Below are 26,951 nucleotides of genomic sequence, written 5' to 3'. Positions count from 1 at the left end.
CACTGGACCGGACTAGACTGGACCGGACTGGAGAGGACCGAAGGGGACTGGACGAGATACTCAGAGGCCAAACTGTGCTGGACCGTTTCAGGCGATAATACACAAGACTGAACGGAGCTGTAGGAGCTATCCTGTATTTAAAAAAAAAAAAAAAAAAAAAAAAGGAGGGGAGGCTGAACTGCACTAGCTTGAAATAGGATCGTGCAGGTCTGTAAGATCATAGACTGGACTTTTTAACGTCTCAGCCTCCCGGCGCGCACGGTGTTTTTGAATGGTTGAGCGGGACACTGTTGGACTGAACTGTTATGTAATTTTACTGTACTGGTGACAATTTGAACTGAAACAACTCTCCTGAACTGAGTTTTTGAAGAGCTGGTTCAGGGCTGCACTGAAAAGTATTCTACTGGTCAAGAATGTCTTGTCTGGGTTTAGATCAGTTTGTATTGTATGGGACTGGTTTGATTAGCATGGGACTGGTTTGGGGTTCATTTGCGCTCTTGGACAAAGGTTACAGTGGTCCAGACCGGGTTGGGATGTGGTTCTCCTCTGGGTTGTTCTTGTGGAACTGTGTTGCTCTTAACTCCTCTGAACTGTGCAAATCCATTTTTGTGGGCTGCACTGGTGCTGACCATGTTAGACTGAGGTGGATCTCCATAGCCTGGAGTGTATCCCAGCTGTGCTGAATTCCCTTTATTCAGTTCCAAATCAGTTTTTCTTTTCCCAGTTCAGCTCCAGTGCAGTTCCATTCTTATCAATTCCATTTCAGTTCCAGTCGCATTATTCTCACTCTCAAAATTCCAGTATAGATTACCATGGCAACATCACTTGACCAATCGCAGTGCAAGTGAATTCTCTCTCGAAGCTCTGACGAACCGACAGGCACCGAGAAGGCATTAAAGCTGTGGTCATCAAAAGCCTATTTCACACACAATAAAAAAAAACCATCACATGCACAAAGCTCGCATTTAAGCGGTTATCTTGGAAAATGAATGTCTGAGACAAATGCCGTTCTGGATTACTTTTGCAAATGAAATCCGCAAATGACATTTGTTCGCAAACTAAAAGTGCAGCAGTAATACTTGGAAAACTTAGAATGGCAGTTGGTCAGATCAGGGCAATAGCTTGGTTTAAGTGAGTTTTATTTTAAAACGTTTTCTCACTTTTATTCAGCTGGGCCTGTTAGACACTGCATAGCTCATCCAGACTGTTGTCTGTCGTATAAGACAAATCAGAAGTAATCGTTATAAAACAGAATTCATGGCTATCCTAAGTGTTTCTTTAAGTTTGCTTTATTTTTTTTCAATGAGAGAAGTTCAACAATAGCCCTTGTTAGTGAAAATTTAAGTAGGTCACATGTTCCCATTGTGCAAGCTAAAACCAGTGCAAAAGTAAGAGATGCATCAAAATGTTTCATTTAAATACCTTAATTTCCACAAGTTATATGTGCAACTAATCCCTAATCCCAACTCACTCCATGTAGTTGGACGTTACACAAACTTCTCACCTAATGCCCTTGCTTGCACTCTTAATGACCGAAATACTGCCATTGGTTGGCACTGGTTTCTATTATTCCAGCATACAGTCTGGTTTCTGTCCTGATCTCCCTGTGCCGGAATTATCAAAGTAAATTGCAGCTTTGGTCACCATTTGGAGTTGGAGTTTTGGAGCTTTGGAGTTTGCCATTATCTTCTTAATAGGTCCCGGAATTGTATCAAGAGGGAAAGGACTTTCTTGTATTTTCAAAATGTGGGACATTGAGACTTAAAACGAGAGAAATGTCGGGAATGCTTGTCAAAATGGTCTTCATCATTTTGCCATTTGTTTACATTTTGTGTTTCGGACAAAGCTCCTCAGACCGAGCAGCAGTACTCATGGGAGGGGAGACCTCTTAGTAAGGTAACTTTAGTGTAACCTGGCGAAATTCTTCCAATATTCCAATCCAATCAGATGAAATTCTTACAACAGCTGTAAAATGAATTGCAGTTCTCAGTTTGTCTTTTATAATAACCCCACGTGTATTATGCAGTACAATACATGTATCAAGTAAATGATGAAATATGAAGAGTTTTCAAGCAATTCACTGCCAACTACTTTCATTGCGGAAATCTGGGAATGGCACTAAAGTGGACATAAATGGAATTGATAACTTGCAGGTCACAGTATCAGATTCTGTTCAAACTGAATTCCAATCCATGCAATTCCAATTCAATGTTCAATTCTGCTCGTGGTCATACTTGAACTGGCCCCATCTTTCCAATGCAGAATGGATCCCAACCCTGGACAGTATTGTATTTTCCTGTGTTACACCCTACTGAAACCTGTTGAACCAGACGAATGCACTGGACTGGACCAATATTTTTTGAACTCTTGCCAAATTCCAGCAGTCTTTAATCAGGGGCATTTTATCCATTTCTTTTTTTATCATTTGTTCATAATTTCTTCCATTGTGTTGATCAAAATGAGGAAGAAACGAAAAATAAAAAAATAACTGGATGAAGAGTAGATATTCAACTCTAAAAGATTCAAGGAATGAACTGAATGAAAAAATAGTTTGACTGTAAAAAGAAGAATCAAGGCAGCTACTTAAAAGAATGACCACTGTAAAATGACAAACTAAATAAAGACAATGGGTTGTTTTTACTATATTTGAGTTTCACTGGTTCATTGTTGTTTGTATAATTCAATTGCAATTTTTGCTTTGCATGTGCTGTGAATAAAATGCTGTGCCTTTTCCTATAGGGAGATCCAGGGTTGATTCTCTCTTGATAAGAATCAAAAAGCCTGTTCATTGAACAGAGCCATTTTAAGGACTTCAAGGAGTAATGAATAAGGTTGTGATCAATTATTTAGACAGTGTGCAGCAATATGCAAAGTATCATATTTAAAAGTTTTCATTAAGTATAGCACACAGGTGTGAACGTTTTTTTTTTTTTTTTTTAATTCTTGTGTTCAGATTCAGATTCATGTAAGAATTTCCCAAACAAGAGCAACCTAAAGGTATTATCCCTGAAAGAAGTCAGGCTGAATGGTATCTTTAGAAAACTGCTGGCTTCCAGGAGCAATTGACATATTATTGATAGTCACTTAAACATTACTTGCATATATCTCATAATATGATAAAATTATAATTATTAATAAAAGAGAAGTGGAATGAGAAGTTGCAGCTGGACTTGCAACTGGAGCACTGGAATAATATGTTGAAACAATGTTTTCGGGCATGACAAAGAACCAAAGCATTCATCCTAATCTGCTACAAATGGTCAACTGAGCACAAAATAAATGTTTTCAAATGGTCTTTTCAGTCTTCAGACCTCGGTCCAATTGACCGTTTTTAGTCTGAATTTAAGAAACGGAACCAAAACGAGGACCCACAGCAATTCGGCCAGGAGGAACGGTAAAAAATCACCTCAAAGGTTCCCGAACTCCATGAAATGCAACAGTAAGTGTCTTGTCAGTGTGTGCTGCCTCCTACACCACCTCCTCCCTGCAGCCCCCTGCCATGCCTCCTCCTCCCTGTAACCCCCTGCCATGCCTCCTCCTCCCTGTAACCCCCTGCCATGCCTCCTCCTCCTTTCTGGACCCCCCCTGCCATGCCTCCACCTCCCTGCAGCCCCCCTGCCATGCCTCCACCTCCCTGCAGCCCCCCTGCCATGCCTCCTCCTCCTTTCTGGACCCCCCCTGCCATGCCGCCTCCTCCCTGCACCCCCCCTGCCATGCCTCCACCTCCCTGTAACCCCCTGCCATGCCTCCTCCTCCCTGTAACCCCCTGCCATGCCTCCACCTCCCTGCAGCCCCCCTGCCATGCCTCCACCTCCCTGCAGCCCCCCTGCCATGCCTCCACCTCCCTGTAACCCCCTGCCATGCCTCCTCCTCCCTGTAACCCCCTGCCATGCCTCCACCTCCCTGCAGCCCCCCTGCCATGCCTCCTCCTCCCTGCAGCCCCCCTGCCATGCCTCCACCTCCCTGTAACCCCCTGCCATGCCTCCACCTCCCTGTAACCCCCTGCCATGCCTCCTCCTCCCTGTAACCCCCTGCCATGCCTCCTCCTCCTTCCTGCACCCCCCCGCCATGCCTTCTCCTCCCTGTAATCCTCTGCCATGCCTCCACCTCCCTGTAACCCCCTGCCATGCCTCCACCTCCCTGCAGCCCCCCTGCCATGCCTCCTCCTCCCTGTAACCCCCTGCCATGCCTCCACCTCCCTGTAACCCTCTGCCACACCCCATCTCCCAACGACGTCCCTCCTACACCTCCATCTCCCTAAAATCCCCTCGCTACATTTCCATTACCAAACTCCACATGATCTCCCTCTGCCACCTCTGTATTCACAAAGAAACACAATTTTAATTTGTTCAATAAAACATTTTAATAAAGAGACTTTTACAGTTTTCAGTTTTGATGAAAACACTGGTTTTGATTGACAGTAAAGGTTTTTTTTTTTTGTTCAAAGTTCACACACACAGTTTGTTTCTGAACAGTAATTAGTATCTGGAATTAATTTTCAGAGTAAAGTTGGCTATTTTCCATCAAACTGGTGATGGAGTGTATTTTGGTAATTAACCAAGAAATTTTAAGATGAAACTGAAGGGTTTAATCAATGCTGCAAGAGACTGCAATATCCTTTCAACTTAACAGAAGTTGAGCAAATTAGATGTTAATTGCAAACGCCCATTTGTATTAAAAATGTTATCACATCCGCAGAAGCATACATTGATAGAGTGCAAACTATGTTCTGTATTCAGGTATGCTCTTGTCCTGCACCAACTGCCAAGATTGGGATGTGAATGTGATTATTTATATTAATTAATATTAATAGGTGCATTAAGTCTCTTCCTTTTGTCTTTGTCAATTAAGAATAATGAAATCTTTATTAAGAAATAAAAGCACATGGCAATTCAAACATTGCAGAAGGCCATGTTGAAATGCTTGAAAGCAGTTAAAGCATACTTGAAGACTTGGGTAATTCACAGTTACGCTCTGCAATCTCCAAATGAATATTCGCCCCGTCTTGCCCCCATTCTAGCAGTCAGCCTTGGCCATACACTCAAGCCAGTTTGTTCATTAATGTTAAGTATAAACACACAGAAATATTTTACTCCACGGAACATCAGTGTTTTGTTTATTAATGGTAAGTATACTGTATATGCACTGAAAAATCTTCATCATATAGAATGCTGACATTTTGTTCCTGTTTAGTTTTGGTAGTCACTAGTAATCAGTGGTATTCAAATAATGTTTTTTTCCTCTTTCTGCCTCTTTGAGTTTTGTTTCTGTTAGCCATGATAAAAGGAAACACTAAAGCAGAAATTCACCATGTCTGGCTGCCTTCTGCTGCCACACCCAAGACACTGACACAATTCACTTGGGAGCCCAGGGGAGCAAACTACCCGCTTAGAGAAGGCCAAAACTGGAAGAAAAGGCGGATGGGAGGGGTTGCAGAGAGGCTGTGTTGCTAGTAGCAGCTTTCAAACTTAAAAATTTAACACAATCTGTCCAATGGGTATAATCTGATTCTTTTGGGTGCAATCCCCCTCTAAGCCAACTTAACTTTGCAAGACAAACCGAGGCTGGAAGATGGGACTATGCAACTTAAAAACATCAGAAGTTGCTTCTTGTGCTGGAAGTTACTCTGAATAGGAGCATCTGCGAAAGGTATGTTACGTAATGTAATGTAAGGAAGGTTAATGAAAATTAACAGGTCTTTCAGATCAATTAACTGATTTAAATATATTTGGCCAAGATGGATACTCTGGACAAGAGTGTTTCAAAGAGCAATAAAAAGAATGAAATAACCAGGGGCCAAGTCCAAAATGGCTGCCATATACTACAAAATATATAGATATATGTAGATCAGTCTTATGATTTCATAAATTTGGATTCTTAAAAAGTGTTTGGAAAAAGTACTGCACGAGTGGTTCATTATCACACTGAAATCAGGAGGAATGAATGGAGCTGTAGAAACGACAGGACACACCAGCAGAGGAATCTCATCTGAGTAAGGGGTTGTGGGGGGTGACATCTGCTGTTCTTTTTTTTATATAATTGACCCTGAATACAAAATGAGGAGCAAAACTGTTCCATTCTTAGATGATGTCAAACTTGGGATGAAGTGAACAGTTTTGAAATTGCCACACTAATTCAACAAGAAATAAATTAAATCCAGACCTGGTCAGACACATGGCAAATGAAAGAGCTCATTTCCAAACAATTAAGAGATTGTTTTATGGGAGGTACTGAATTTAAAATTTATGCAATTTGACATTTCAGACATTGTGCCAAAGCAGTAAAAATGCCTACCCTCCTGTGGGGTATTGTGACTTTACCATGTTATCCACAATAGCAACATATGACATAATTACCCATAATCCTTTGAAAACGGAGGGAGGCAGCAAATTTGTAGTTTGTAGTCATAGGTTCAGTGAGTTGACTAATATGCCATTCAAATAGGATGTTTCAATGGTCAGCAATATTATTTGGATTTCAACATAACATCTTGAAGCAGGAAGCCGTAACATTTCATTAACCCATATTTTTTTCAACTGTCATAATGCAACACATATTGGTTTTTACATGTGTAGGTCATTTTCTTCCACAGAAATCAGCCAAAATGCTATCTTATTTACCTGACAAAGTGGTTTGCAACGGGCATTAACAAATTGATAACGCTACAGGGTAAATATGATGAATCAGGCTGCCCAGACAGAACTAACAACTGGTGAAAAGAGTTACTGGAGCAGTTTAGGATATGCGATGCTGTAATGCAGCAAAATACAACATAAAGGAGAAGAATTAGCAGAAACGTTGCAATCAGAACAGCAGAGATGCTGGTCATCTTCCATCTCAGACTGAAGACCCTGAAGTGTGATCTTTCATTCCCCTTATAAGTATTTATGTATGTAGAAATTTACTTCAGGGTTATGAATAATTATATATTTGAAGGTTTACTTCAGGGTATGTGTTGGCGTTGTACTTGGAATGGCACTGTTTTGCATATATTATGTGGCACTTGCATGTTGATGTAGGCACACACTTCTCAGCACTATGTTTGGCACTAATGCTTGTTCACATGTGGTTAGTGGTGTTCTGTCTGTGCAATTTTTCATGCCACTTAGTTTGATGCATTTTATAAGTCTCTGGATAAGAGCATCTGTAAAATGGCCATAACAACGAGAAGAAGTAGAACATAAGGTAGAAAGTGCAAAATGATACATGTTTTATCATTTTTGATATGTCCACATAGATATACATCTGCAATTTTGTGTGTTTAAATTAACTTAGATGAAAAAGTAGTAAATGTCTGCAAGGAATACAGCGATTATTTTTGTAGGAATCCCACAAAAAGGGCCTACCTCTCAGTGCTGTATTGATGTTCCAAATAGTCCTTGCAGCTTCTTCCTGCAGTCTTGGCAAGTCTTGACACACATCAAAGATGAAACCGATTACAGACACAGAGGTTAGATGAGGTGTTTTTCTCAAAAATATGAATTTTCAAGTAGCCCAAAGCAACCTGTCTTGCCTTGGTATTGTAGGTCATATCTCTACTTCTCTCTTCACTCTGCAGTCACACAAAACAGGTTTAAACTGATTTGAAATCCATCACAGCCAGCTGTTTAAAAAAATGCTTTTCAAAGCATTCACAGCTGAGTCTGTGGCCCAGAGATACTGAACTCCAGATAGCTATGTGATTGCACCACAAGTATCCTCAAACCTGGGTAAATACTGTAGCCTAATATACCATGAACAATGTAAAGGAAGCCCTGATTTTGAAACAATTATATTTACTTCACAATTATTTTTTTTAAAATGTATGAAAATACCACTATTATTTGTTTTACACCATGGCATCCTTATGGTGAATCAGCTGGGGCCTGAGAAGAAATCTTGTAAGCAAAGATGCTACCCATTAGACACTACCCATTATGGTGATGTTAAGAAATTGCAGACTGAACAGCAAGTTCAGCTGGCTAGCTTAAACAACATCATCTTTAGTGACCTTTTCACCAAATGTATTTATCTTAGCTAGTTACCTGTCATTGAACATCATGGTCATGTGCATGGTGTTTTTTTTTTTCCCATTAAAGCACCTATGTGGAGCAGCAGCTTGTCATATTAAGAGGCAAGGCTCAATGCCCATGTGTGCCACTGCTGTTGTACCCATTGGGCATGGTACTTTATCTGAATTGCCTCACTACATATCAAGCTGTATCAATGAATAACGTAAAAATGGCAAGATATGTAGGCTGTTCTAGATAAGAGTGCTAAGTGTATTGTAACGACTGGTGGAAACTGGTTTGAAATCGCAGCAGGTATACAGAGTGGAGCTTTCCCTCTGAACCCTTATTTTAACATCTACAGCGGATGTCACGCTGAACTTGTGTGTGTATAATCTTTAGAACATCATACAGTGTTTTGGAAAGATTTTGCAACACACTAAAGATCACACCCCATACACACCCCACCTCCCCTCCATCATACAACACTCAGCTGTTTGATGGCTAACTCAATAGTTGCTGATCATAATTCTGAAGAATACATAATTGATTTTATTTCTGAAATCGTCATGTTTTAAAAAGAACAACGACAAACATAAATCCTCAATGACCCTCCAATGTAATACAACACAAGATGAAATTCAGTTCTCCTAGTTTTGCCATTTTGGTTTTTTCTTTGGTATAAAGAATTTCTTTGGTATAACATTGGCAAATTTGTCACCCGGCGCTCTAATAGCTTAATGTTGCCATCGGGCTTGACTTGCTAAATACGTAGCTACTGTTAATGACCTCACTTCATATTAAGAAAATCAAAACCAAGTCTGAACGGAAAAAAAAGTCTATAACGTCACTTGAGTTTACCGTCTAACGTTAAACGATTAACGCCTATACTAAAAATGGGAAATTTGTCTCCGATCTTTTATTAACAGAAGAGAATTGTCCTAACTTTCTAGAATATCTCAGATGGTTATGAATCACACGGAAAGACGCACATGCACTCTCCCCTCTCCCCCTTCGCTTCCTCTGCCTGGCTGCCCAGTCTCATCTAGCCAGCTGGCTAGCTGCTAGTCTAATTTCAACTCAGCTGCACCGGTCGCCCAGAGCAGTACGGTCCTGTACAGTTTATTACGCTGACGGACTATTGATATAAATCAAACAATTTTTCTAGTTAGGGAATTGAAATATAATAGAAAAGGCACTGAAGATGATTAAGCTCTTTTCTCTTAAGCAGCAGAAAAAAGACGAAGAGTCTGCAGGAGGAAACAGAACAGGAGCCGGTGGTAAAAAAGCAAGTGCGGCCCAGCTTCGAATACAGAAAGGTACGTGTGTGCTCCTCCTTAAAATGCGTTAGCTAGCTAACTGTAGAAAAAAATCAGCTAAGTTAGTTTACATGGTAGATAAAATGGGAGCCCCTTTGCCATCTATCCACTTGGCTAGTTTTTTAACGATTAAAAAAGGGCTAAATGAAACCAAAACAAACGTCGCCAGAGACTGAAAAAACCTCGGACTCGATTAGGCAGCCAGTCCGGTTTTTGCTGCAGAATGAATCGCATCGCGGTGTGTCCTGTTGTTTTGTTGTCTCGAAGCTGGTAAAACGCCTATACATCTAGCTGTAAAGTATTTTAAAAACGAAACTAAATCTAATACGATATATTCTGGATGTTAGCTAGCTAGTTAGCTATTTAGCTAGCTAGCTACTCAGCCAACGAAACATGGGCCAGGTTATTCACTGCTAACGAGGAAGAAAGAAATGCAGTTTGCTATGACATGCCATTACATTAACACCTCGTGCATTTTAGACTGCAATTTGACTCACTCTATAAAATACTTATGGCCTAAGTTTTAGTCAACAACTCCTGGATGCTGAATCTGAAATGCTATGCATGTAAACAGAAGTGGGAGAAATTTAGAATTGTCCTTCAATAGAAGAATGCTAAATGTAAAGGACATGCACTATTACAAATTTACCTTACCACAGGCCTTATTTTTTGAATATTAAAAATATTTACAAATATATAAATGTATCATTCCATCTAGCAATTTAATATAACAGAAATTGTATTGTGCCTAACATGTCAAGGACTATGCAAGTATAGGTATAATAAAAATGGAAAGTGTGCCAAATTAAAATACTACAGTAAGAGGAAGGGTCAGTTGCGTATTTATGATCATGTAAATAAAAATAATGTTTTTGAGTGATTGCAGGTGTCCTGTTGAAACAGGTGAGGTAGGTGGAGATGTTGGAAGGATGATCTCGTTTCCTGGAATTTTGGAGGGTCGTTTCTTTGTCAACATCGTTATGGAAAAGGCCTCCACCTCAACTGCACAGGAAGGGTCCCAGTCTTCAAATGTAGTGTGAAGCATTTAGCCAGTAGTTGCAAGTGCAGCACAGACTTCACAAATATGGAAAGGCCCAAAGCTGATTTTTCCAGTAGGATTCTATAGGGCAATTTACATTTCATTAAATTTTGTTTAGTGTTGGGCTTGGCTGACATGTCCTCAGAATTATTAAATTTTCTTGAAGATTGGCATATGCCCCCATTGTGGTACACGTATATTCTTTGTTATACTGACAGTCACTAACAAATAATTTTGGCCTTAGTTTTCCATGGCTGTGATAATAGATATTAGTTATGAAAAAAAAATATTGTTTTTTTTCCTCCTCACAATCAATTAACCAATCTTGAAAAACTCACCTTAGTCACTTGCGTATTTGTAGCACACCACATAGGGTGAAATGATTTGCTGATTTGCAAGTGTGGATGTAATACTAGCGTTTTTTTATGTTTGTGTTTTCATGCAACTGTGTCCATGGGTTCAAAAAGCATGAACTCACTCACAGTAATTATGACGGACAATAATGCTGCAGCCGCCACAAGGAGGACAATTCAGGGACAGAAGTGGACGGTATTGCGCTGCAAATCACAAGTCAAATAAGGGTGTCAGATTTGCGTCACTAAAGTGTGACCCGGTGGAATTTCACTTCCATACATTTCTGTACATGAAGCTAGATGTGACTACGTGTAAACAGAATGCTCTGCTCCATTCATCAGCTGGCTGGTTCAGCTGTGTCCTGGAAGCACAAGAAAAGGCTCTGGGAACAGATCGGAATAAAGTATGGGTATTGGTTTAGCTGAATTTGTTGACTCTGAATCAGGGAGCCGCAAAAAGTTGCACAGCAGTGTGTAAGCAAAGTCATCCGTTAGCTATTTAGCATTGTCAGTCTGGCAGTGTTTTTCACAGGTTACAGCAAATTATCTAGATGAGTATTACCACACCTCACTTTAGCTAGGTAGGTACACTTTGTTTTTTTACAAATTGTTTTTTTCCTCTTTGCATCTAAAAATGGCCATCTTGGGTGAAAAATGACCATTTCTTCCCGTGTGACAAAATTGGTAACATAAGATGGTTGTACTTGTAAATGGATCATATAGACAAGTTCTGACGGGAAATATATTGATACTTTATGTTAAGCGAACTTTCCTCAGAATGAAAGGACAGCGGATTGTAAGCATTTTTCACGTTATTGGCATCCGCAAGAGCCTGAGATGCTGCTCCTCTCCCTTGATACCATTGGGCGATAGTGACCTCATGAGCAGGGAGGGTCTACCAACAGGCAGTGAAAAATCACAATTCCATGAACCAGCCAGAAAAACAACATTTCTGTTAGCTGTCAGAACCACAGCAAAAGGCAGTGAAAACACTGCCATACGAAAGATAAAATACAGAAGACATGAGCAGCAAGCCAAAAAATACATGCTTGACAGAAGTTGACGTCTAGGAATGTATTGAGCTGTGGCAGGAGCCATGCAGTTTATTTAATCCATCTGCAAACGGCTAACATGGCAAACGGCAGAAATGCACTGTAAGTGGGAAAGCACTGGCAGTTAGATAGAAATAGTCTGTGACTTTGTGTGTCCTGGAGCTATCATAAGTGCTTCATAACCTTATAGGGCAATGAGCGGCACCGCATGGTAAAATTCCCTGATTTCAAAATTTGTGTGGTGCGTTAGCTGTGCCCCCCCCCCCCCCCCCAAAATTCTCCACCTCCTTTCTGCAGTTGCCCTGTCATTATATGCGTCAGATTCACTGACAGTGTACTCGCTTGTAATTTTCAAAAATCGTAATGTCTGATGTCTGTACTAGGCTTCACTGAGCTAGGCAGCTCTTCCTGCTGAGTGGAGTGTAATGAAACACTTCTGTAGCATAGTGCAGTAAACGGAGACACATGACATTGTACTCATTCACTGAAAAAACAGACATCCTTGTTTGAATATTGGTTCTTGAATTGATGTGCCTTGTCATTATTTAAAGTCCATCACAACTTTACTGAATATTAAAAATGCATCAGCACACACACAAGATATCACTGAATCTTTTGTAGATAAATATTACGGAATCGTAAAGGATACTTTTGCAGGCGTAAAAATGGCAAAATAAAAACATGAAAAAGAATAAATTTGAGAGTATATCAATCCAAGTATCCACATGACAAATGTATGAGCCACCTGAAGAATTTGAGATGTTTTAGTGCCAGTGTTGGTCCCATTTCACACAGATTATCAAAAGCAAAGATGTTCTTAACATTGAGCTTTCCCTTCTTGGGATCAATAAGCATGTCTATAATGGGCCATTTTTGTATCATCAGAACATAAAATGTGAGCCCAAGTATCATTAAGATGGAGTCTGAAAAAAGAGTGCCGCTATTCTTTGTACTGTAGTTTATGTAACCGTATTGTATGAGACATCGTATTTGGAAGATGCCAGACTATCTTGAGGAAAGATATGATTTCCGATAGTTGCTCTTGGATATAAATTTGCCTCCTAAGCCACTTTCCTCTCTGTATTCTGAGGAAAAATTGACTTCTGCGCAAGGTAACACCCATTCAGGTGGCCTTGAGAGCCTTTTTGTAATGGATGCTATGGTGTAAATTGGCCAATTCGGCTTCGTGGTGATACTTTTGTAGCCATAACCCAACATATATATCCAAAACCATGAAATTTACAGGCAGCTCTGTGATATTAAAGCTGTACTGAGACGCCACATCTCCCAGAATGCCAGGGTACTGGCTGTAGATCTCCAGCGTTCTGTACACCATCTGTGATGTCACATATGGTTGTACAACAGAGAGTGAAGTTAGATGGAGATGCGGAGTCACAGGAATTCTTGAAGCTAGCCAGCTAGCTTTGACTGTAAAAGGGGAGAGATCAAAATGTAGCTGACATGTAATCGTGTATGTGCAATTTGTTATGCCACTAACTTGTTAGAGATGCAGAACACTCATTTCACAATGTTTCTACTGAGCTAACCAAGATACTGTGGTGGTTGCCTCCATAGCTAGCTCGGGTTAGGGTAGCTAGCTTGGTAGCTAACTAGCTGTTTTATATGGAGAGCAGTCATATAGTGAAGGTCCTCAAACAAATTTTAAAAGAACTGTATTCAGAAAAGATTATAGCTAGCTAGGCGAATGTAATTACATACATGAAATCTTACTAGTCCTACTGGTCTACTGGAATGGCACTCAGATGCTGGATTCAGCATGATCACATTTTGTGTCTGGGTGTGTTTTCATTTGTACATTCATCTGTACAATTAAAAACATGGGAAAATGTTCACACAGGTGTTGGAAGCTTTTGTAAAGTTCCAGAAGCTTCCTGTGAAAGTTAAGCCAACAGAATTTTGAAGCAGGATTAATTTGTGCACCACTTTGTTTTTTGAAACTTAAGGGAGTGATTAAAGTGGACCATTATAGGGTCCACAGTATCTTTTGGATACTGTCCTTCTTGGAGTAGAGATGTAGTTACAGGGATATTGCTGTTGACTGGTGGGATAATTCCACTGATTTATCGGTTTGACTTTTATTCAATCAGAAGCAAATGGGAATGCATCAAGAGCAGCTATCATAAATATCACTATTAATGTTTAAAGGTGAGACTTCAGCCCCTTCTTAATGCCCATGAACCACCCCCTTCATATTAGTGCTAATCTGCATCTGACTTTTTGAACCAGCATTTTTTTACATTATGTTTTTTATTATTAATAAAAAACATTATTATTATTATTATTATTATTATTATTATTATGTTTTTATTTCATTATTTGTTTGACTTGACTGTCCACTGTCTCAGTTGTGCACCTTACAGTAGATCATGTGTAGGTCATTTTTATATCCATTGGGTCAGAAAATTGATGTACAGACTAGAATTCCTTATGTCACATCTCATGTCATTTGATTAAAATGCCCCTGTGAGTTAATGTGCTTTGGGAAGACAAACAATACGACTGAAAATGTTTGGAATCACATCTCTAAGTCCTAAGTCCTAGGAAATACTCCTTGTCTCCAGAGGCTAGATAGTTAATCAAAGGCAAGCACATGGTTTATTGTACTCAAAGGGGGGCAAACATGAACGTTTGCTCCTTTAACTGGAAGCAAGCTGGATTTATCAGTAAAGTAGGGTGGGACCATGGAGACGTAATAAAGAATTGGGTCTGTGCCCCTCTCTAGTCTAAATTATCTCCATAGTTGGCCTGTATTTATACCTTTGTTGTTTTCTTTATCTTTATTTCATATACAATATGCTCAACAGACCCATTAGCCTGAACTGTTCCTATGTTACTTCACCATTGTGGATAAGTTGCAAAAGGCTTATTTCTCTGTTTTTTTAACATTACCTGTGTTGGGATTTTCGCACCTAGTGGTGAAACAGTTCTTGTTATTCTATTGGGGTGTTGTCACACCTTTGAATTTAACCTTTTGATTGCCCATGTATCTTTCCACCCAGTTCTTGTCCCTTGGGTATAAAATATTGTCAATGTCACCTGTGTGTTTGTCTGCTGTTTTTGTTACAGGTTCAAGTTGGAATTTCGCACATCTCTGACATCATTATTGAGATTTGCACAGAATTGTCATTTCTTTTTTCCCTTCTCTCTCTTAGATATCAATGAGCTCAACCTCCCAAAGACATGTGAGATCGTCTTTCCAGACCAGGATGATTTACTGAACTTCAAACTCATCATCTCACCCGATGAGGTTTGTGCCGTCTCCAGCTGTGCTATATATCACACCCAATTCATTGAGCAGCTCAGAGAGTACTTCAGCTCGCTGCTTCTAGCACCTGAATGGGTTTATGTATCTCTTCCTGCATTATGATGAGTTTGTTCAACTCCCCAACTTTTAATGTATTTCTGAACCTCCTGTGATGCACGCTCCATAAATGGTTATGTTCTTTGTCCAACACGTTGTCATCAACATGTATGAGCCATATGCATTCATTTTGAATTTGTAATATGAGCTTGCCTCCTTCAAGGGATTCAGGGTTAATTCCATGTTTGGAGGCTGGTAGCCCATCCATCTTAGATTTTGCTGTAAATATTTTTACTTGGGGGTGGGGGGTGTGAGGGGTGTGAGGGGTTTGAACCGTAGCTAGATAAGGTACAGAATGAGCAGCAAGGATGGGATCTGTGGCCATGAAAGTGCCCCAAGGCTACCCATTTTCCATTAAAGGCAGAGCCCTACTAAAAGCATGAGGCAGGCCCCTTAACAAGGAGATGACACATAGAACAATTTCTTGGCTCCATAATTTTCTATAGCCACAGTCCATCATCTCTCTCAGAGCCAAGTGTGGTTATAGGACATTTTTAGTCAAGATACCAAGAGGCTACAGATAGAGTGGGTCACTGGTTTCTGGACTGTGTGGAACTGTATAGGCTATTCCATTTTATAGTGGCCCAGACCTAGAGAGCTCTAAGAGCAGATTTTGTTTTTTCTATTTGTGGCACAACCAAAAAGCCAGCCATCTAGAGGGGGGGAGGGGTTGAAGGGGGTTAGGAGGTCACATAGGTGGGCCCAAACCCATTTACAGCCTTATGGGTCAAAAGCAGCAGAAATCTATCGGGCATTTTGTTGGTAGCCAGGGCAGCAAAGCCTGAACTGGTATGATATGATACAAACTTATTTGTCTGGCAGTAGTGAATCATAGGGAATTTGTACTGATTTGGACTGATGTACTGAACAATATGATAGAAGGACATTACAGCATGGATCCATTTTTGGCATCTGTTGGGGAAAGGATGTGCTTAATTTTGACAGTATTTCTGAGGTGAAAATGTCAGTTTTATTTGTATTCAGCAGTACATTTGACTAGCTGTATATCCTTGGGATTGTCATGGAACTAGCTAGCCACATTAACTAGCTAAAATTTGAAGAAATTTTCAAAATTTCCTGCCAGGTAAGTCATCCAATTACCTCAGAAGCTAATTAGCTAACTCATTGGCTCGTTGGTTGTCTAGATCACTTGCTATCAAGCTAATTTTATTTATAGTTCACAGATCACTCTGGTCATTGTGTCTGGTAAAATTTCATTCACCCTTTCAAAATTAGTTTAATAAATTAATCTACGCTTTTGGCCCAGACTTATCATTGGTTGAAAAAAACTGCAAATGGGTTTTAATACACTACATTTACGTAAAAATCATGTCCATGGTGCAGTAACACTTCTATTGACAAGTGCGGTTTAGATTTCGGTAGGACAGTCATTTGACAGGGCAGTAGTGGGCTAGTAGCAGACTAGGATCTTTGGAGTGGTAGGAATTCTAGTCTAGCCTATCTTTGTCAGGGGGGAGTAGTAGCAGTTTTTTTTTTTTTAATTTGAAATATTGACAGATTTTGCTAGCCAACTGATACAGACAAGGGAGTAAATGCTGGCTGTCTAGCCCTTGAATTCTCACTCAGAAGTCTTGGTTTGTCACTTTGGACATGAAATTGCAGAAGGGATGTCTGGAGTAGTGTTACCACAGTCCCTGTGAATCTGATATCAGTCCCTCCAGTCAGAGACACTCGTGAGACATGTTTTGCTCATCAAACTTATGACAACAGTTGTGGCTGGGGGCAGCCATTTTGTGCTTGGTGCTTGGTCATTGCTCCTTGCAGTTGTCGTCACCTTCTGGTTGGCTTGCACCAGTATTTTCTATGAAAGTTTTGTCCATTTTCTCAGTGCCTTCTGCCATGATGTTTCCAACTCCATCACATACAGTGAAGAACTCTGCAGGGTCTAACGGGCCCAATGCCAAAAGTATTTGTGGTAGATTGTTTTTAAAGCTGAATGTGCTGTTTTTGTGTGCAATGCAGAGCATTTGTTTCTGAGGTGGGTCTGTATGAGCTTTTTGTGAGCAGTATACTTTTGATATGTATATGAGTTTGTGCGTAGTATAGATATTTATGATGTATGAACAATGTTGCTATTTTGGACCAAGTAACCATTTGCTGTGCCTTTTTTGCAGGGATTTTACAAAGGAGGAAAGTTTGTCTTCAGCTTTAAGGTGAGACACTTTGGACTTTTGTTTACAGGGTTGAAGTAAGATTTTTCCACATGCCTTCCAGTAGTTTTTATTGGTTATATAAATTTATTTGATATTAATTTTTTTGAAAAGGTTGTGGGGTGCATATAGAAACTATATTCAAGAGAGAGAAAATGTGTTTTTCCACAGACGTTACTCTCTCCTTTTACTCCTGTGGGCTTTTATAAACCTAACATGGTATGGTATGTTTTGATATCATCTGGTAATCTGGTATGTTTTGTGGACAGACTATTCATAAGCACTAAACTAACCAGAAATGTTGTGTGCAACAGTCATAACGAAATGTACAAGGCAAACTGTTTTAGTACAGTGGCGTTAACAAACTGGGTAACTTGATATCATCCTCCTGTTTTTTCCCATGTATTTTGCATAATGTCTCTAACATTGAAAATACTGGGGAGCAATATAGTTGCTCTGTATACAGTGATGTATAATGTATAATCTTTAGCTAAGAATGAAAAGCATAGAGATGAAAGGAAGCTGGTCTGAGCAGGAAGAGAAGTCCATCAGGGAACAGTATGGGACCAATATATGGATAAGGAAGGAAGCAATTTGATAGCAGTTTGAATTCGGACAGTGAAAGTAAATTTGTAAGTGAAGAAGGCGGCTTGAAAGTTACTAAAGTAATTCAAACAAATTTAATAGAATCCAAAATTCACCTGGCAAATTTATTGGAAATCTAAAGTTCTACATGTTGGCAGTAACAATGTAAAAATTTCAAGGACTTCAAAGCATGCGCTTCGCTTGACACTGTGTGCCTGCACTGTATGTGCTATTAAATTCGGCATTCAATTCATATCACGGCCACCTTGAAGGTTTTACCTCTTTTTGAGTATGAGTACCTTGTGTAGCTCATTGAATTTTTTGCTACTTCTGCACCTTTATACTACATTTCATCCAAGGCAAGTCATCTCTTTACTTTTCCAACAACAACGTAAGACAGGCACTAATTTTGAGGGTATGCAGTATGAAAAAGACTTGGGTATAGGAGTTGACCAAGACCCGGTTGGATGTAGGCATTGTGCCGAAGCAATGAAAAAAGCACAGAGGATGCTGAGGTGTATCAAAAAGCCTTGATTACAAACCACAGGAAGTTATACACGTTCTACAATGGCCATGTCAGACCACATTCAGAGGAATGTGTCCACCACCCTATAAGAAGGATGTAAATGTTCTTGAAAAAAGTATGGAGCAAGGCAAAAGCAGGTTTCCTATACAGTAGTTATCAAAAATTTCAGCTATGAAGAGGGCCTCGCAACACAGTGTATTTGGTCTGAACAGAATGAAAGTCAGTGGATATGTGGTTTTCAATTTAATATTAAATGCATTAATAAAGTGCACTAAAGAAGCTATTTTAAGATTAGCTCTGTCAGAGGACACAAGTTGAAATTATTTAAAAAGAAGCACACAAAGACAGATACTGACATTAGAGAGAGTCACACTTACAGGCCTGTAATACAGCCTGCTGCTTTGTTGTCCCACTGGTCTCTCCTGTAATACAAACTACTGCTTTATTACCCTCTGTCCTGCAGTTCAGCCTTCCCCCTTTTATTTTTCTAGTAGTCGCAACCATATTTGATTGTAATTTGTTTCTGTCTCAGTGTGTCCGGGTTTTGATTTGATCTGCCTGTATGTAGTAGGACCTCAGTGGTCCAGTCAAAAATGCAGGAGGTAATTCTCTCTTTTATCTGACTGTTTCCTGAGCCTCACTTCAGTCTTTATTGTTCAGGTTGGACAGGGCTATCCCCATGACCCCCCGAAGGTGAAGTGTGAGACAATGGTTTACCATCCCAACATTGACCTGGAGGGCAATGTCTGCCTGAACATCCTGAGGTAACCCACAAAGTGATTGGTACTGCGTGTTATTAATATGTGTGTTACTCTTGTTTCACATACCAGGATCACCAGTAAACCGTACTCATTTAAACCTCACACAAACCAGAAAATCAAAGCTTTAACGATCACGTCATTACAAGACATATATTAAAAGCTGGATTACATAGAGTAGAACAACCTAAGTCATGGACAACCCCAAGAATGTATTAGTAATATTTATAGTAGTAGTATTTATGTTGACACATCCATTGATAGTAGTATCAGCTCCATTTTGTTATTAGTAAACTTTTATATAGGCCAAGCAAATTAAATCAGTTTATCATTCCAATTGACCACAGTAATAAATGGAGTGTAATCTGTTGTATTTTTGGAACTCCTGTTGGCTGTTTGACTGATAACAAAGTGGTTATCCTACCCAATTTTCTACCCATTAACAGCGTAGGACTGCTTGAAAATTCAGAACTTACGAGATAAGTTATAAGTTGAAAGCAACACTTAGTATCAGAGTACTTACCTAATTTACATAACATATATATTATATATAACCTGATTTTCATGTTTTTCTTTTCTTCCACAACTTTCTTCCAACATTCATATCCCCATGCCATTCAGGAGGCACAGTCAGAATTTAGCCTGTTGGTTAAAAGGGGAAAAAAAGTCTTCAGAAGCTGTAATGTCCATGTTGGCCTTTAGCTTTGCATTTGATGAGTGGCTTTTACAGGTTTATTTTTAGTCATGCATACGGCTTAGGAAAAACACTGTATCTGCAGCTAACTCTGCATGTGCATACCAGTTTAGGGACCATCGGTTCAAAAAAGCTGCTTTCCACCCAGATAGACAAATGTCAAATATCATCCTTTCTCCACGGGAAATCTGTTCAGTCTTTGCCAAACCCCAGTGCTAACATGTTGGTCTGCAGGTTTAAAATTAAAAAGTACTTGAAATGGTGCAGTCTGTTATACTTAGTAACTACAGAGGAAATGGCATGAATGGCACCATTTATTTTGTTAAATGCAGATTAATTGACAGTTTATTTAGTTAAAGTCAGGATAATTAGCACAGTTGATATTGCATACCGCATGAATTTGCAGTTGTTTATGTTAGTAAATGCTGCAGTTTGTGTTAAATATGGAGTAAATGTTGCAGTTTATTATGTTAAATATGGAGTAAATGCTGCGGTTTATTATGTTAGTAAATATAGTAGATTATTGTGTTTATTTTGTCGGTAAATGCTGCGGTTTATTATGTCAAATATGGAGTGGTGTGGTTTATCATATGTGCCAGTGTAAATGGCACAGTTAAAGTTTTAAATGCAAAGTAAATGTTACAATTTGTTATGTAAAAAAGGGTGAATGGCACAGTCTGTCATGTTGAATACACGGTAAATGCCAAAGTTTAATATATTGATAAATACAGAGTAAATGCCACAGCTCAATATCTTAATGTGTGTCATGTACATACTATTTAACAAAAACTAGCATTATTTACCAGCACAATAACTGTGCAGTTTACTCTGTATTTGTCTGACATTTTCTCTGTTGAAGTGTTATCCATTCTATCCCTTCTTTTTTTTTATACACTATAGAGAGGACTGGAAGCCTGTGTTGACAATAAACTCCATCATATATGGATTACAATATCTATTTTTGGTGAGTAGACACCGTCTCTTTTCCTCACTTGAATGTTCCTGCTCAGTTCTGACATCATTTCCTCCCATCTCACGCCCTCCTCTCCCCCCTTCTCATGCAGGAGCCCAACCCTGAGGACCCGCTGAACAAAGAGGCCGCAGAGGTCTTGCAGACAAACAGACGGCTGTTTGAGCAGAATGTACAGAGATCACTAAGAGGCGGCTATGTGGGGGCGACTTACTTCGAGCGGTGTCTCAAATAATTCGGAAAACGCTCCCACTACATACCTTTACATCCAACACAGACTGACACACAGAGGGAGTAGACAGATAGCTGTGGGGTGGTGGGGCTGGAGGACAGGCAACACAAAGCTCAGCGGTCAGAGAATGTTTTCTCAGAAAAAAAATCGAATTGGTAAACGCCACTACACCGATGCCCACAGTTTCTGCAGAGATTGACACACTGACTGATTCTTACTCAGACACACGGACCGACACACTTCTGCAAACATTTGCCTATATTGTACGATAGACACAGCGACACACATCCAAACATCCCGGCAGGTCTCTCATACTTAGACTTCCAAACCCCAACCTTATGGATTACACTCAGACTGCATGGACATCATCAGACGGCGGATATTGCAGTATAGATACATGGGCGTACACGCACAGACACAAACAAAAATACACACACACTGTACAGATACATTGGCACGCACATGCACACACACACACACACACACACACACACACACACACACACACACACACACACACACACACACACACACACACACACACACACACACACACACTGTACAGACACATACTGGAGTGCTTGCAGATGCATAGACCGGTAAGCAAATGACAAACACAGTAATGCATACAGGGCTTGTGTGGGATTGGGAGATCTATGGTTTTTTTTTTTTTTTTTTTTTTTTTGTTTTTTGTTTTTTTGTTTTTTTTGGAGGGATGGCATACTTCGATTTGGGGGTGGGGGGAGGGGTACTTAAAATGTTATTGTTGTTGCGTATATTGAATTCCCAGCTGTTCACAATGACTGCAATATGAATAATATAAAATAAAATATGAACATGAATGATTCTAATTATATTGTTTAATACAAACCCATGACATATATTTGAAGCTGGATAAATAAAAATAGTTTGTTTTTTTTTACAGATTGTGTCAATGAATTCAGTGTATTGACTATAATTCAGCGGCAGTTTATCTTGTGTTTAAATACAGTGCACTTTGTGCATAAGAAAAGGTGTTTTCTGTTCATAGGAATGGAGCAACAATTTCCTCATACAGTAATAATTCCGGACTGAATGACCATTGCAGTACAATACTCAACAGAGTGCAGTATGTGTGCAGTGTATCTGTCCTTGATTACAACAGAACCTAGCATGTAAAATACTTTGATTGAAATAAGAATGGCATCTTAGCAAAGCCACAAAAGTGACAGTCAACATGGTTGTAAAGCACTTTCTGTCAATGAAAAATGCCATTAGAGTTTTGCATGGTTTGTGAAAAACAACCGAAGAGATGTTGCTGACAAATTGGGCTTTCTACAGTCTACATTGTCTAAGAATCTATAAGACAGGAAGAGCATCGTGAAGAGAGGGATGTGCATCTAAAAGGCATCAATGACTTCTAGCCTGCAGCAAGTTATTACAGAGACACTTGAAAATAATTAATGGAAATTATAATGTGAAATTATTTTACATATTTAGCCCATTAAGCACCATGACATTGTCACCACCACCATTTGCATGGTGACACTGTACAATAATTAAGAAGTTTATTTAATTTAATAAATGTTTGTATAAAATTTATGTAGATTTAAATACATTTTTCCATGGTTACAAATTTCGCCAAGGACACTTCTGGGTGAAATAAGACAATGTAAAACATAAACATCCATTCCTTTGTAATCATTGGCCTTTAAGAATTGACCATCTTTAAAAAATATAGCACCCTGGAACGATGTGATTCTTGTATGCAAAGTGCACTGCAATGTAGTTGCTTTTGTGATTACAATTGTACTGTCTTCAAGGTATAAAAGCTAGTATGCAGCTGTTATGTTAGTGAGCAACATGGCTGAGAGTGATTTGGTGAGTTGCTATTACTAAATGGAAAAAATGCATTTGAAGCCTCCAGTGTATTCCCAGGACACTACTTCACCCACTGTCAGCACTGACCAGCTTACCAGGACAACATATGTTCACCGCTAAACATGTCAGTTCCCTGCTGACAATACACGTGCTCTCTTATAGACAGCCCAGATATATTTTGTGTTTTGGTGAAGGGTTGCTTTGTTATGAATCCTCTATATCTCCTCCAGAAGGATAGAAGCTGATTTAAGAATGACTTCTGACCTTTCCAAATTGAAAGACACGATTTCTCATATCAAACACTAGCAATAGGAGGCGTCTGTTTCATACTATTTCATCTAATTATGAGGTAACTGATTTTCCCAAAAACATTAAGTTGTTTAAGGTTTTTTTATTTCCAATATGAAGATAAAGACCAATCATTTTACAACAGAAAGTCAGACTGCCTGAAACATCAGAAGGGGTACCAGTCCCCCAAATACCACCCTCTGAAAAGTTGTGCAGGCACCTCATTGTATTGTGCGTACAAACATGGTACATTGTGTACACCTATCTTTCTTTGAGTTTCTGGTTCTCATATGTAAATTAAGATATTTTTCCCATACTTCACACAAAATGGTGTCTAAAGTTGGAGTACTGCTTACAGCATTTGTGTGGAAGCCAGTGATGGTTCCTGTATATGCAAAGCAAGCTTACAGTGGCATGTGCTGCTGACACAGAAGAACAAGGTTGGGGACTGACTGACATAGGGGAAGCAAAGGAAAGATCACAGACCTTTGTGGCCCTAACACAATATGCCTTCAGGCAATGGCATATTGAATCCAAATGACTTTGTCATTTCCTGTGAGAGCTTGTGAGCTCTTGAAGACAAACTGGTGTAAGGCACTGCGCCATCTGTTGGAAGGCAGTGGCAGGTACCTGTTTTTGTCAAGGGGCTGATGGGTCAAGATGGTGTCTTGAGAACAAAGATGGATGTTGATCGGCTCCTACGTGGAGGTTTGTGTGTGTTGACAGGCAATCCCACTGTCCATTACCCCACCCTCAGAACAGAAGAAAGAGACAAATATACAGGTATGAGAAATAAAGCTGACCTAAACAGTAAGAAGGTAAATTCCCTCACCATTTTACAGTTGTGATTATGTAAGGGACACAGTAGCACTTGGCTTTTGGTCCCATCCAAAAGGGATTTTTTTCTCCAGGAATTGGCTATGGGACAGTTGTAATAATCCTCTGACTGTGAAACAAAAATCCAATAATAATTCAGAATTTCTAAATTATTTATTAACTTATCAAATAATTATATTAGTCACATAATTATAAAACACAATATACGGTAGAATGGTGTGCAGATCTGAAAATGTGAATGCAATCATAAATGTCAAGGTGATCATAGTGATTTTCCCGTTTACAGTTTAGCAGGATCAATGTATGCGAATGTGATATCTCCAGGACTGGCATCTTCCTGAATCCCAGTGTGAGACTAGACACCATGGCTGGATCAGCTCCCATACACTAAGATACTAAGATAAGGCCTCAAAGCCTACTGTTCAGCTTGAGGCTGAATAGGAGGTCCAGGGAAACAAGTCATACCTGGGCACACAGATATTAAAAAAGAAACTGTCTAAAAGACAATTGGCATAACGTTCTGTCCAATGATAAGCTATGGATCAGTTTGTTCTGGTACAGCAGTTGACACCACAGGGGAGAACGAAAGTACCGCCCATGCAGCACTGGGCAAGTGGACCAGTTTGTGGGTGCAAGTGTAATGAGATGGACTATGACACTGTGTGGACAGAGATCACAGTTGGCACCTATTGATGACTGCTTCAATGTGCAACTCTACAGAGACAGTGCTCTAGCAAGACACGCTACTTAGGACTTTACCTTGCTTATGACATGCATGTATGACTATAAGCTTTGCAACAACCCGTGCTCAAGATACCCAAGGTATGAGGTACAGAAGTCGCTTATAAAACACTTGGCAGTTATTTTTTGAAAAATGAAATGTGGAGTCACGCAAAGCCACATCTTCAAGACAAGGCAAAGATTCATGCTTGAGGGTCAAGGTGGTGTTTCATGTAAGCAAGATTGTCTGAGACACCAAGCTTGAAAGCGGGGCTAGCTTGCGTGGTACAATATATAGCTAGATAGATATGTATCTAAAAATTCATCAGCAAATATAGTGCTGACATCGCAAATATATTCCTCAATAGACATATAAATGACTGAAAAACTGTACCATTCCAAATATAATGCTAGCACACATCACACGCATGCACGTAAACCTCCACATACCCAGTTTCATAAAACTCTGAACTACATTTCCCCATATACAATTGCACATAAAAGGGACAAAAGATCTAGACTAAAATCTGGACAAAAATGTAGATTAAAAATGTATCTTTATAGAACAAAAGACTACAAAGCATCACACTGCCAGTTTACACACTGCACCAAAAATGCCTGGTCATCCTCTCTCTGCCAGAGCCATCTGAGCAGCAGGTGCTCTTGCAAGTACACTAGCATTTGCTTTGCTCAGAAGACAAAATGCATGGACCACCACTGCATTATGAAACCCATGATGTCCCATTCCTGCCACTGTTAGGGAGGGGGGGTCCCTTCATAGCTCACCTGAGCTGACTATGCCATCTCTCAGACACCAGACTGACTCTAGATTTGAACTGATGCAGTGAACAGATGGAGTTTTCATGCCGGTCCACTGTTTTCCGAGAGTCACTCAACCAGTGTTTCCCTGAGACTTTTAAGGAGGCGATTAAGACTTTAGAGACCAGCTTATCTGAGCACACTTCATTCAGGGACATAGAAAATATAAGATCAAATGTGTGCCATATAAAAATGCCCTGGACATTTAAAGGTCAGGTCAAATAAGGCCATGACATGAACACATGCTGTTCTCTTCATTTTAGTCAATGTCAATTCATTGGTGAAACCTTAAGACAGCTCCACTTCTGACTTTGTATCCATGATCACAGAACTGCAGAGAGAGGACATCTTATTTCCTGCAGTTAGGCACAACATTCTTTAAGACTAATTTTTTGGAATGCAAAAGTAGAACCTACATTCAGTTTCTAATAAAGTCTGGCTGTAGTAAATGTAACCCTGGCAGCTTAGAGACACACTCTGACAAGGGCTGACAGCAAGGAGTCTATACTACTCTTAAAATAAGAGTTTCTTATGTCATTTTATTATCCTAAGATAGTTCTTCCCTACTATCTCTGCACATTTTGTGATATGAACCGCACACCGCAGCCAAGATTGAGGAGAGCACCCACGTACAGGCCGAGCTCATGGTTTGACAAAGTAGATCTGAGGTATTCATTGAATAAAATATGAATTGGGAATTCAGACTACTGAGAAAATATGATGTCTCATTTGTGTCATTGTAGTGATGTGGCAGTGGCGGGAGCTGATGGGTGGCAGTGATGACTGCAGTGAAGATGGTAAAGCCAGTCATCTCTTCTTGTTAAAGGAGATTAGCCAGCTGACAGATAGCTCTCCAGTTAAGCAGCTGTATGTTCACAGTGTTACCATTAAACACAAGGAAAAGCCACTTTCTTCTGCTTTGGCTTCTTACGTTGATGCTATAGTAATACAGGCTACTTTTCTGCTCGGTTAATGGGATGACTGGAAATCAAAGACCTAGCAGCAACAAAGTTTTTTCTTTCTGTCTCTCTACCTTCTGTCATTTAAGAAACATGGGCAGGTTTGGCTCTGCCTTGGCATAGTAAGAGATTACGATGACTACCACTCACTCTGAGACATTATAAAGTAAGCCTGGACCCATATCCCTCTCCCAGGCAAAGCTGTAAGAGAAGACCCCATTGGTAGCCCATCATATCCTATTAACAGTCTGTGCGCACGTAATGAACTGATGTGTACATTCATTAACGAGGCACCAACTGTCTTTTCTGTTGTTTATCTCCTTTGTTTTCTCACTGGGGTCAAGAAATCATTTTCCAGTTTTTCCCCAGCTGGCTCTGGGTTTTCTGGTTTTTCAGTTC

General features: G+C 39.8%; 1 protein-coding gene across 1 annotated transcript; it reads left to right on the top strand.

The window, feature by feature from the left end:
• The first annotated feature begins 9,027 nt into the window (after positions 1-9,027).
• ube2m (ubiquitin conjugating enzyme E2 M) lies at positions 9,028-21,541 on the top strand. The gene is made up of 6 exons (XM_036553028.1): positions 9,028-9,307; positions 14,925-15,019; positions 17,269-17,307; positions 19,076-19,179; positions 20,768-20,831; positions 20,932-21,541. The coding sequence occupies exons 1-6, from the start codon at positions 9,193-9,195 to the stop codon at positions 21,070-21,072; spliced, it is 558 nt and encodes a 185-aa protein (XP_036408921.1). The 5' UTR covers positions 9,028-9,192; the 3' UTR covers positions 21,073-21,541.
• Positions 21,542-26,951: the final 5,410 nt, after the last annotated feature.

Source organism: Megalops cyprinoides, chromosome 19, assembly GCF_013368585.1.
Source record: "Megalops cyprinoides isolate fMegCyp1 chromosome 19, fMegCyp1.pri, whole genome shotgun sequence".
Lineage (NCBI taxonomy): Eukaryota > Metazoa > Chordata > Actinopteri > Elopiformes > Megalopidae > Megalops > Megalops cyprinoides.
Note: the sequence above shows the minus strand (reverse complement) of the source record. Positions and strands in the feature narration are given on the sequence as shown.

Bases quoted from the DNA above. Each gene is read 5' to 3' on its own strand.
- ube2m (XM_036553028.1), top strand. From the start codon at position 9,193: ATGATTAAGCTCTTTTCTCTTAAGCAGCAGAAAAAAGACGAAGAGTCT. The intron at 9,308-14,924 runs GTACGTGTGTGC...TCTCTCTCTTAG, and splicing joins CCAGCTTCGAATACAGAAAG to ATATCAATGAGCTCAACCTC. The intron at 19,180-20,767 runs GTAACCCACAAA...TATACACTATAG, and splicing joins GTCTGCCTGAACATCCTGAG to AGAGGACTGGAAGCCTGTGT.